Raw genomic sequence first — 13,231 nt, 5'->3', positions numbered from 1 at the left:
GACCAGTAATAAAGCGAATGCAAATGCCTGTCCAAGATATACTGGGGACAACAAGCGTATCATTAGACGGAGACAAATACAACAAGTGAAGGTGAATATATAGCTTCGGTTGTATATTGACGTGAAGTCTTTCGGAACGAATTTAGCTAAATGTTTGCTAGTATTTACCTGAATGTTAGCTTGTCCTATTTCGTTCTTTTAGCTTGAGTGTAGAGGAGAAAGTGATTTCAAAACCGACAACACAACATTCCCAAAGGGACGAAACACTAACTGAGTAGCTAATTAACTTAGTTTGCTAACTAACATTGACTGAAATGAGATAACAACTTCAGACTTAGAGGTAAGGATTTTCAACTCTTACTTGACCCAACTATCCAGCCAGAGTCGAGGGACTCAAAACTGCACAGCCGAAATCTGATCATGTCAACCAGCTGACAACCGTTGGTGGACATCACGTGACCAGGCAGCCGCTGAAGAGGTGAGCAGGGACTATATATATATATATATATATATATATATATATATATATATATATATATATATATATATATATACCCCTCAGATAGTTCAGTGTCCCCCTCAACTACAAACAAGCAAGCCCGCAAACAAATACTATACAGCAATAAAAAAATTATTAAAAAAGTATTATTATTATTTTCAATATCAATGGGCAAATGGATCACAAGTGGACTACTTTTTAATTTTTTTATTTAATTGGGCTGGTAAAAAAAAAATGCATGAGTGGGTTGTGATAATTTTGGGCTACCTTTACCATTCAGGAGACAATCAACTCATATCCTAATAAATAATGGTAGCCTACTGTATCATAACCATATACAATACACTTCCTCTTTGGTCCCTTGAAAATATTTTTCCAATTTTGTCCACATTTCAGCTACATTAGAAATTAAATACTCTCACGTGTCATTACATATTGCATAACGGGATTAGGAATTTTGTTGGTCTTGACTTTACGGTGTTGAAGAACTCTTCACTAAAACCTAATTATTCTTTTGTACACTAGATGAAAGTAAATGCTGCACCAGGTAATGTCAGTACAGGTTAGAGCTGTGTTTATTTATTCTCAGATTATGTCCCGCACATCGCATCCACATTTGAACCCTCTACCCTAATTGCACCTTACTTGTGTTTGGAAAGTCATTCGTTCTGGATACTTTGGGCTCTATGTAGAACTGTAGCTTCAGACATTTTTGTGGTACCAAAGGTCATTTCTGAGTGTGTGGCTTTGAAGGCCCTTCTTACTTCAAGCAGTTATGTACCCTGAGGAAGGTGCATCTGGCAGAGAGGGTGATGGGACGTCATACTATAATAAAAGTACAGTAGGTGTCAGCGAGGACTTCAAAGATGAGTAAGCACCTGTGAGAAGAGAGATTTGAGGGGCTTTGTTGATCAGGAACCTCGATGATAGACCAGGATAATACCCCGTAGAGATGCAAGGGATGGACAAAATAAGATAAACACCCCATGGGATAGGACTTAAATGCTGAAGCAACTAAATCACTTTTCCGCACAATGCCGCAGCGGATTGAGTTTGGATAGTAACAGCAGAAAAAGAAAGAGGAAAAGAAGTCTGTAAATCAGGTCTATGTGAGTTGATAAAGTCTCATGAGAACCAACAGAGCTCAAAACAGGCCAACACAGTGGTACCTAAATTGTAGATGCATCTGTCAGAACACATAAGGAATTAAGGGTAACAGGTCTGGTAAATTATGTCAAACAAAGACAAACTGCTCTGACAAAGACAAAACTAAACAAACAACAACCATCTTTGTAGCAAATATATGTTTGCAAATGTAATGTATAGTTAATTCAATGTGTAAGTAGTTATTCATAAAGTGTTTTCACAATTTTGTCAACCAGGCCCGACATTCACTACTAAAAATGTAGAGGTGATGGTTTTGCCAAAAGCACTCATTGACGAAAACAGCAATGTTTGGCCTTGGCGGTTCAATTAATCATTGTGATTTTATAATACTATACGTCTATTAAGGACAAAATGTGCTCAGTCTTAGCTCTGTAATTTATTTACACAGACAAGGTCATGTGGACGCACAATGCCTGGGGAAGAAAATAGACTTCGGAGCTTCCTTTTAAATTTTAGTGAACATATCTGGTTGTTGGTTCTAATTAGTGCCAGGCTTTACATACAGCTATAATGCTGTTGATAGAAAGGACTGCCTGCTAATATCAATGGAGAAATGCATTAAGGGTGAAAGTTGGTCTTTTCAAGCCATTAGCTGATCATGATTCACGTCACACTCCAGGGATGTGTGTTTTTCTTCTTTTTTTTTTTTTTTGCACACACATAAGCTCACTGCATGTGTCAGAAGAGGTCAAGAAGAAGCCACAGACTTCTACAACGACCTACCCTTAGTTTAAGGAGATAAACAAAGAATACTAAAAAAGACAAAATGATAACATATATATATATATATATATATATATATATATATATATATATATATGAACACACATATCTCATGAATATATATATGTCATATTGAAAGAATGTTCAGTTTCCTGAAAAGTGAAACAGAGGCCTCGTTAGAGTTTGTGAAAGTTGTCAATGTTACAAATAGTTTTTTGCAGCAAACAGAGATTTTGATGATTGGAAGGGTTTGTATTTGAACAAACAACATAAATCAAATAGGGATAAATCGTGGACTATAAAGTTATTAAACAAGAGACATTATGGGACTTTGTAGTTTGCTAATGATTTTTTCAATTTAATTTGCCATCAACTAAAAAAAAGGTATTGGTCTTATTGCAATAATTGCTTCCTCGTGGTCCAACTTCTCACTGGCAGTTTTCTCTCTTTGTTCTTCAGAGCAGTAGCCTCTACATTTATTTATCAACATATATTAGTCAGCCCGTATTATTGGTTATATATTTAATTATAAAGAGTGGGAAGTTATGGAAACACTGCTGCAGACATTAATCAAAGCATATTCATCAAATCAGGTCTGGTGAGGGAAAGAAGCGCACTGGGCTAGTTCTCGCTAATTAGCATGGCAATTATTGTAAGCTGTCACAGTTCTTAAGCAACGGGGTGGACTGCGTGTGCTCCAGAGCGTAATCCCTCACAAATTACAAGATAATGGAGGCAAAGAGAGGCCACTGCTTCAAAAGGAACCAGGAGATAGAATCCCCAGCGGGGACATTTTAGGGACAGGCAGCGAGAGAGACAGCGAGTGAGGGAAAGGTAGGGGAAAGTAGTACAGCGATGATTTCCTTCACATAGAGCTGTCTGAATAGGAGAGGCGTATTTGACTGCATAACGTGATTGTCTTCAAAGGAATCAGGTCTGATGAGTTTGTTCTTCTTTTGACATGTTGTGTGCTTTTTTCGGGCCTAGTTGTAAAACATATGTGGAAGTTAATGGCCAGTGAATCACTTCTGGTTCCATTTTATTTCATGTTGTACAGCTCAGTAGACGGTTCGCCCACTAACCACGGATCAATAGTCCTTCTCTCTCCTTGAGTCCAACATGCTGAGTGCTTACCTGTGGTGCACAACACACCATTAAAATCAAAGTAAGATTCGCCAGTTCTAATGCTTCTTCTTGTGTGTGTCGTATGAGTTCTTCTAAGCTGAATTCTATGCACATACAAGAAAAGATGATTGCAGAGAAGGCCGACAGCACTTTGCAGTATAAGAGTCTGCTGCAGGTCTGATACACAGTATGTAATTGTGCTGCCATTAAATGTTCAGCATGATATGATGTACAGTTTGACATTACTGGTTATTTTTGTTGTGCCATATCTTTAAACACCCTGCACACCCATAGGTGTTTCCACTAATTAGACTCATGCTGAAGTTGGGTGGAGCCTCGCTGTAATTACATAAGGTCGCCAACTCTTATGAACCACTAAGAATGATCAAGGTGTGGCCTCTCGCTCTCCCTCTGTGAGTTGTTATCCAAGCTCCTCTGTGCTTTCTTAGATAGACAGTTTGGCCGCGTGCGCCTTTTAGTGCTTGTGAGTCCACGTTTGTGTGTCTTACTGGCTAGCTAATGGCCGCCGCTCTGCACTGCGCTCATACGACGGTTACAGCTGATAACGCCATCACCGACCAACAGCGTTGTTATAGGAGTGTAGCGGCCACCCGTTACTCCTCATGTCAAGAGCCGTGTTGAGGCAATCTCTCAGTCATTCCTCTGAAATCCTTATAGAGCTCCTATAATACAGAAACTCTCACTTCAACTATGACTCATCTCTCAAAAGCATTGCCTCCTCTTTGAATGAACCCCAGTGGATCATCAGGCTAAGCTATTATTCTCACAGGGTTCTTGTCAATAGCATTGATACAAAGCATTTATATTCATGAGGAATATCATTGTAAAGTAATTGCTGTGTTAGCACCTTGAAAATACAGACTAGATGTGACACTATTTTTGAATAGATTACCTCTTATTTGTCTGTTCACCTTTAGCAAGGAAATTTAAGTAAATAACCTAATTTCAAAGCATTCTGAATGCTTGTTTTAATATTTCATATTTACATCACAATAACCAAAATGTATAGCTACACCACCAGCGCTGTATCCATCAAGGCGTAAGTGAGCATTGAAAAGGAATATAAAATCTATATTATATTTGCAACCAGGACTGATCACATATGACAATTAATATAATTACTGCACATGATGATTACAATGATGACTTGCTTTTTTTTAATATGAGGGCAGGGTACAGTGATACATGGATTACCCTGCTTGGAGCTTTTGAAAATGAAATGAAAAATTCAACAAGTAAAAATGCTGTCACTGAGGCACACCCACAGCATTTCAATGAGCTTCTGTGGATCTACAGCAGAAGGTAAATGCCAGCACCCTTCATCTCGGAAGCAGCTCTGCCAAACAGACTGTGAGGCTGTGAAGCCATCCAACTATATGAGTTCAGCTCTCTCATTAGTGATTAGCACTTAGTTATGTAAACTGTGACAGCACTGATGTGATGTGGAGACGGAGACTACCAAGGGATGTTTCTGTTATGTTCTAATGGCAATACCCAGCATATTGATGCAATCCTGCCTGTTCAACAGTGGGAGTATGCTTTTCAAAAAGTAATTTTCTTCCTCTTACATCATAGGGACATTGTCCCTGTTCCTGATGGATGCAGTATTACATTTTGAGGAAAACTTTGTGACCAAAATGATCAAAATCAAATTCTAAAGGACTCGTGGAAAGAATAATTGTATAAATGAAGTATAGTCAGATAGTTAAGCTCATGTACAGTATGTGAATCAGAGTGTTTTTGTCTGCTTTTTTTTTTTTTTTGCACATTTTTTGTGAGTTGTTATCCAATCAGCCAAGTTAGGTGTCACTAAGAAAATTCTAAAGAATGCAGTTCCTTGTTACTTGGTCATTAATATCAATGGTTGTTAAATAATCAATCTTAAATTTGTTTTTAACTTGTCTTGCCTGACTTTGACTATCTGTCACTTTACCTTCTCTTTGTGACAAGGATCACGATTGAAAAAAGCTTTTCGATTTTGTGTGTTTTTAACCTCAACAAATTGCATTTTTTAGTCAGGACTAGTGTTTTCAGTTTTGTGTTTAGCTCTAGTCAAGCAAATATATCCATTTCTAAACCGTAAAACCTAATTATTGACAGGTTTACAATACAATGCCATATAATGGTGGTATCTAGCTCCAATATGAAGACAATCTGTACTACCAATTTGTAAACTGCAACATACTTTACAATGAATGATGAATATGGCCTTGGATGGACTCCTCCAAAGCCCCCACTGAGGTCTAAAGGGAGAATCGAGATGTGCACTGTACATGTCATAATTTAATTTAAGCTGTGATTACTGTGGATAGGCACACTGTTACAGTATGATAGCATCAGTACTCCAGCCCAGCATCCAAACACAAACACTTGAGTACTAGAGTAATGGAGAGCCACAGCAGGGCACAGTATAATCAGCAACACTAGAGCCTCTGTGTACCCTCTGTGGCACTGCTTTGTTTCTGAGTGCCCTCCATTTTCAGATGAGTCGCCACACTTGTATTTCCAAATCCAGCAACAGTGCACCTGCCAAATTCATTGCTTCCCTGACACACTTTCATTGCATTCTGTTTAATATGCATGCAGTAGTTTACCATATCTTATACCGGCAAAGCATAATTATATTGAAATAAATACACCTTGAGCTGTGGAGATACTGCTCCCAATATTTCAGTGTACCACTCAGTGTGGTATCAAGAACACCTTAACCATGACCTTTGCAGTAATGATGTAATATTAATGTTGGGTTTAGACACCAGCATGGTCGTTTTGTTATGGCATTTATTATTTATTATTGGGAATATAATATTTCCAATATGGTAGAGGCAAATACAATTCAAGAGCAATATTAATGTCAATGTTGTAACTTTTTTTATTTAATTTTTTTAATTGGCACCCCATGACCTAATGGCAGAGCACATCAGCAATAGTACAGCACTGGTCTATATATCTTATATGTGCATTAGTTTCCATGACGACGCGCCGCTATTTTCCATGTTGTCTCTGTACCTTTGTTATAAACGACATTTGTCAGTAATGGGTATTTCACTATCACTAGCATTTGTATAGGTAGCCAGAAAACTACCTGAATAGTGGATGAACAGGTTGGACTCTAAGGAAAAAATCTATGGATATGAGCGTTACAATTCAACAGGATTTGAGATCTGTATAAAAATGTATTTGTCTTGTCATTCTTTAAAAGGAGAGCAGTTAATCATACTGTCTATAACTTGAGCACAGTAAGTTCATATGCAGCATTTGAAACATTCCCTAAACTGCCTTAAAACAACCATTACTAAATGTAGAAATATCAACATTTTTGTCTTTAAAAAGACACATTTCTATCAGCTACAAGGTGAGAATCACATACACTGTATGATCATTATAACACATTTCTCACATGATGAAGCACTCAATCATTTCTCTTTTATCAAAACTGACAATAAAGATAGCCAACCACCTAATTAAGAGGATCTGCAAAAGCAGTTATGGTCAAATTTCTAAAGAGCTGATTTTATTTGAATTGAGCTTATTGTGAACACTGGTGAGAAGTCTGAATGGAAAACTATGCTTTGCCTCCACTGGTTCCTGTGTTGCAACTGTGACGTGACTAACACTGAGAGATTGTGGTGGCTCCATTTGTGGGAAAATAACAGTAATTCAAGCTGGGCTCCTTCAGTCACTTCTACTGTTCTGTAGTGTTTCTCTTTTCTCTTGGACCACAGCTGTGGGACTGGCAGGATAGTATCTGAATGCAAATAAGGCGTACAGCTTCCTCCACTGTGTGCTCCTGGGAGGTTTTACACCCACAAGTATCTAAACAGATGCATGAAGGTTTTTTTCAGTTGCTACTGGCGAGAATGCTAACTATTTAACTGTGACTGGTAAAACTGTTAATCTCACAAGGCCTGTTGATTTGAGCTTCAGTGAGAGACCTGTGTGCCTTCCATTAGCATCTGGCTATCAGACTGTTGCTGGCTTGCACAGCATTTTCTTGTCATTCAGATTGAAGGTACTGGCTGGTGGCAGGATGGGAGGGAAAAGGAGAATATATGAGATTTATTTGGAGGGAAATGTCTCTAAAACAATTATGTACAACCTGAAGCTGTTGCTGAATGTCAAAAGTGTGAATTTTGATGAATACAAAAGCCTTCAACAATTTTCACAGACAATGGAAGCTGTTCCAATATGCCAATAAAGAACAAATAAAATACAAAGAGTAATATGCACGTTTCATTGTTTGTTCATACAGCAGGTAATGTAAGGTAATGTTCTTAATACTCTGTCCAGTGTGGGATTCGGTAAGGGTCATCACAGTTTGATTGTATCATGCTTTTCCATGTCCACGCACTCTCTGCACACCCAGGCATGGTCATTTGAGGCAACAACAAACAGTTAGTAGGCTGTGAGTCAAACAGGAAGTTTCTATGAATAATTTCTAAACTCAGTTTACCAAACTGGTGATCCACAGCATGAAAATATGGGGGGGATAGGGAGAGAGCAAGAAAATGACTCTTTGACGTCAGTATAATTATCTAAAAGTACATTATAAAAATAGCTTTCAGGTTTCATCATGAGCTTTAAAAACCTATTTCCGTTGAACAAATTGCAGGATGCTATTGGATACGGCAACTAATTCCTGTTAATTCCCTATAAGATAACCAAACATTTCTGTTTCTATCTCTTAACCTCACCGTGCCACTTCACCATATCGACTGTACGGATCGCGATATTACTTTAAAGTCATACAGTGTACGATGACAAAAGCAATTATTTGCCTTGAGAAGCGATGTCTCTACAGCGAAGCGTCACTGCTGGCAAACGCGTAATTCATCAAGTGTCCAGGCAGCGTTTTGGGAAAGGCGCTGTGCGCTCTCTCGTGGATTTTCCTGCACACTGTGCTCAGTCTGAACAGGAAAGCGAAGCTTTTAGAGCATGCATGGGGGTGTTGAATGCAGAGTCCCTTCGCCTGCCACCTGTTGCTGGCTTATTATTTCCAGCTCTGTGGCGTTTGAGGATATAACGGGAGCATCGTTGATCATCACATCAGGACCATGTCGGAGGAACAAACTGATTCCAACTCTAGTCGGTACTATTTTGACAACACCTCAACTAGAGTCCAGAGCAGCTTCGTGTCTTCAGGACCCGTTTTTGTCATTTTGATGGTGATGATGGTGACTTTGGTCGTTGTGATAGTGTTGGGCAACGCACTGGTCATTTTGGCCTTTAAAGTGGACAAGAGTTTGAGAACACAATGTAATTACTACTTCCTGAATTTGGCAATATCAGATTTCCTTGTAGGTAAGTCCAACCTTAGTCTTTGTATTATACCCTGGAATATAAAGTATGTGGTAGCTCTGTCATGAAGACGGTGATGTGCTGTGATATATGCATCCATGCTGGTATATATGACAGTGGAAGTTTTGGAATATATTTGATGCTCCTGTATCTGCCTGTCAATCCCTCGTTACTCTAGTAGTGTGCTACCAAGTAGAGTATTTAAAGTCTACACTCATGAATTAAGCAGCTGCATTGATGGGACCAACAATATATATATAAATAAATAAATAATATATATATATATATATATATATATATATATATATATATATATATATGCGTATATATGTATATATATATATATATATATATTATATATATATATACACGTATATATATATACGTATATATATATATATATTTATTTAGAGAGCTTGATACATTTCTTTCTTTAATATGGCTATATCAAGATCTGCTCTTTCACACTCACTCATCACTTTGTCACCCTCCTTGCGTTCAAGTTCTATTTCGCATTTATGGGTGTGCATTACTGAAAATGTCCTGTGTAGCCTTGCTTTCTGATTCCTTTCCCAACAACTGTGTTTCTGTAGGGGCATTCTGCATCCCGGTCTACATGCCTTACATCCTGACAGGCAGGTGGACACTGGGCCGAGGACTGTGCAAGCTGTGGCTGGTCATGGACTACCTGCTCTGTTCAGCATCTGTCTTCAACATCGTCCTCATCAGCTACGACCGCTTCCTGTCAGTCACCAGAGCAGTGAGTGGATCAACCTGTGCCTCACATCTGTAATGCACACAGCACTAACAAAGTGAATTTAGAAGTGCGACTCATAGCACAGTGGCTTGCCACATTTGTAATCTAAAATGCTGTCATTATCAAATACAAATAAAACAGAAATAACTTTATTTTTCACATTTGAGTGAACAGTTTAAAGATATAATGTTAAAAGTTGAAGAGCCCTTTTCCTTTGTAGCCACACAAATGTTCACTGCCCGTGTCTGTGGCTTGATTTCTGACCGGTGAGTCTCCCAGGTTATTGCTAGTGGCAGTGCCGCCTCATTCTCCCAGATGTGCCCATCTGCAGAGGTTAATCATTCCTGACCCATTCAGGCCCAGTGCCACCTCTAATTATAGCCCTTCCCCATGACCAAGATAAAAAAAAAAAGAAGTCACATTTTGACTTTGGGACAGACTGTGCTTTCGGAGGATCAATATTGTGGTATTGATGACAAAACTTAAATACATTTAACTTCCACTTTAGCAGATTCTAATAATTTCATCGATGTCTGGGCAACTATGTTCCACTGCTTTGTTTTTCTGAAATACAATTGTACAGCATCAATTATGTCCCTTTTCTATTTGGATCCAGTAGTTATCATACATTTCCAAACCTCTGCAGCTCTTAGGCCCATTGACCCCGTCCTTGTCTGTGCATTAGCCAACTGACTGTATCCTACACACACGTGTGTTAACTCAAAGGTGGGATGAAGTTCGGCATGGCAGACAAAGAGATGTGTTCTGTCTCCTTTCACAAGCAAACACTTAACATCAGAGCAGCGAATACAAATAACACCAGAGAGAGAGAGAGAGAGTGAGAGAGACCCTTCTTTAATTAGCTTGCTTTGATCATAGAGATCCTCCTCCGTGCCATGGTCCTGCCAACCTGGAGAGATCAATCGCAGCTGAAGCAGGCCACTGGCTGCCAAGCAGCTTTTTCCTAAAAGCATTTCTCTCTGAACATTGAAAGACAAAGGATCGTCAACAGCCACAGGACAAAGTTGTCTTTTGAAAAAAATGGAGTCAGATTACATGCATATATTTGGCAGTTAGATGAAATGTCAGCACATTAACAAAATGCTAACTGCACAGTATTAGAAAATATCCCATTGATTGTGTAATTTAGGATTATAAGAACGGGCTAAAGTCAATCCCTAGAAGCTTTAAAAAAATATGCAAAGTTTTAGATTGGAATTTTGAGCACACATGATTCCTCTCCGTCAAATTCAACAACACAACATGAACCAGGGAAAAGAATCACCATGTTGAATCACTGTATACCAATTAATTTATACAAACATTTTCCGTGTTCTTTGAAGGACTGCGGTTTATTTCTTGTCATTCAGAACAGGGGCAGAGCAGCTGGAGAGGTATGTTGCCCGCTGAACAAGAATGTGGATGCGGACATAGGATGTGACACTAATTGAGTGGTCACGAGAAGTGCCTCATTGACATACACTCATTCACACACATTTTTTCTGCAGTGCATGATGTCAGGATGTTGGAAAGTTCACATGTTCTGTTTGTCCCCCAACATGTTCTGCGATTTCACAAAGATGTCATTATGTGTCTGTCCAAAGCTGCATATTATATGTTTTAAATGTTATTAGCTTGATGAAATTCTCAGTTTTGAAGGGTTTCACTGGTTGGTTTTTGTGAACATGGTTTAAAGCTATGGCTTCTGGCTGACAGATGGCCTCTTTATTCATTGTGCCATTGTGCTGGATATTAGTACAAGGAAATCAGTGTTGTATTTTAGTAAATCAAAATACTGCACTACAGTTTTTAAGGTGAGTGTACTCTGCTTGAGCACTTCTCAAGCAGAGAGAACACTTTTTGTTACTTTCTATTCCATTTGGCAGTTATAATAACACCACTAGTTGCTTTCAAGATATATATATTTTACGTAAAACATGTAATCAGCTCATAAAATACGATACAATGTTAGAGATTAAACTACACAACAGTATGTAAAATACTGAAATTTATCTCCATCCCAACCAGCTGCAACATTAAAATGCTGCTAACAAAATGCATCACTAATGACGATCCAATTTTAGAACATATGATAATATAACACTAACAGGGGCCTTTCCGTCTGCATTATATCTTTACTTGTAATACTTTGCATAGGTTTAAAACATGTACGTAACATTTAGCTGTATTTCTATTTGCAATGCACTATTTTTACACTGTTATTGCTCTTATGAATCTGAATATCTCTTCCACCACTGCTGTTAAATGAACATCACCTACCTTTTTATGGCTAAAGATAGTAGACTTTATGAGAATAAGCTTGTCATTTTGGTCTATTTCTACACTAATGGTAGCATGCAGAAAACTGCAGATACAATTGAGTGACCCCACACTGACAGTATCACTCAGTACATTTTGTGATTTCTGCTTATATTTGCAGGTAAGTTACCGTGCCAGACAGGGCATGACACACCAAGCCGTAGTCAAGATGATTGCTGTCTGGGTGCTAGCCTTTATCCTGTATGGCCCAGCTATCATATTCTGGGAACTGGTGGTGGGCAAAAGACGCGTGCCAAAGGATGAGTGCTTTGCAGAGTTCTATTACTCTTGGTACTTCCTGCTGAGTGCCTCCATGCTGGAGTTCTTCTCTCCTTTCATCTCTGTGGCTTTCTTCAACCTCAGCATTTACCTCAGTATACGCAGGAGGAGGCTCCACAGCAGGGAGGCCCAGCTCCACCTTCGATTGAGCGAACCTGCCTCTGCCCAGGGGAAAGGTATCCCCCTGTCCCACAACTGTGGGTTTGGGATGAATCTGGCTGTAAGAGGCTCCATCAACTCCCAGACCTCCTCTCCCAGTTTGAGTAAACTAGATCCCTCAACCAGCAGGGCTGCCCATCCTAGCCGTCTGTCCAGGGATAAGAAAATTGCTAAGTCCCTGGCCATCATAGTGTGTGTGTTTGCCATCTGCTGGGCACCGTACACCCTACTGATGATCATCCGTGCTGCCTGCAGAGGGCGGTGCATCCAGCATCACTGGTACGAGGTCACCTTCTGGCTCCTGTGGCTCAACTCTGCTATTAACCCATTCCTGTACCCGCTCTGCCACAGTAGCTTCCGCAGGGCCTTCAGCAAGATTCTCTGCCCTAGGCGGCATACTACTCCCCTATCAGTTGTCCTTCGCACTGGCCATTAACAAGCAGATATAAAAGCCTGATGAACAATGTGCCAAAACTGTGGATGGAAATCTTTCAAATCCGACCCATAAATTACACAGTGTCATCAGATGAAGCTAAACTGTGCATCGCAGTTAGTCACGAATACCATAATTAATTGTTTCCAAAAGCTTTTCAGTGTTTGGATGTACAAGGTTTAGTATGATGTTATTTACAGTTTGCTGTGTTCAAATCTAAAGCTTGTGTTAAACATCCATCATAGGCAGAAAAATCATTTTCCTGTCTGAAAGTGAATACATCAACAGTTTTCACATACAAGTTCAAGATTTGTCTTGAATATGTGCAGGCTGGCTAGCAATCCATCAATTATGATGTCTAGTTCGATATGTTATGCAGCTTGTATCTTGATTGTATATATATTGAGGATTTATGTTCTTAAAAAGGTGTGTGTTGCACTCACTGTGACAT

General features: G+C 39.1%; 1 protein-coding gene across 1 annotated transcript; it reads left to right on the top strand.

Annotated features, from left to right (window-relative positions):
- The first annotated feature begins 8,485 nt into the window (after positions 1-8,485).
- LOC137865877 (histamine H3 receptor-like) lies at positions 8,486-12,924 on the top strand. The gene is made up of 3 exons (XM_068701423.1): positions 8,486-8,836; positions 9,427-9,593; positions 12,031-12,924. Exons 1-3 carry the CDS (start codon positions 8,590-8,592, stop codon positions 12,781-12,783), a joined length of 1,167 nt encoding a protein of 388 aa, XP_068557524.1. The 5' UTR covers positions 8,486-8,589; the 3' UTR covers positions 12,784-12,924.
- Positions 12,925-13,231: the final 307 nt, after the last annotated feature.

The sequence above is a fragment of the Cebidichthys violaceus genome, unplaced genomic scaffold (genome assembly GCF_023349555.1).
Source record: "Cebidichthys violaceus isolate CVI_PGR_0920_01 unplaced genomic scaffold, fCebVio1.0.p SCAF_8, whole genome shotgun sequence".
Lineage (NCBI taxonomy): Eukaryota > Metazoa > Chordata > Actinopteri > Perciformes > Stichaeidae > Cebidichthys > Cebidichthys violaceus.
Note: the sequence above shows the minus strand (reverse complement) of the source record. Positions and strands in the feature narration are given on the sequence as shown.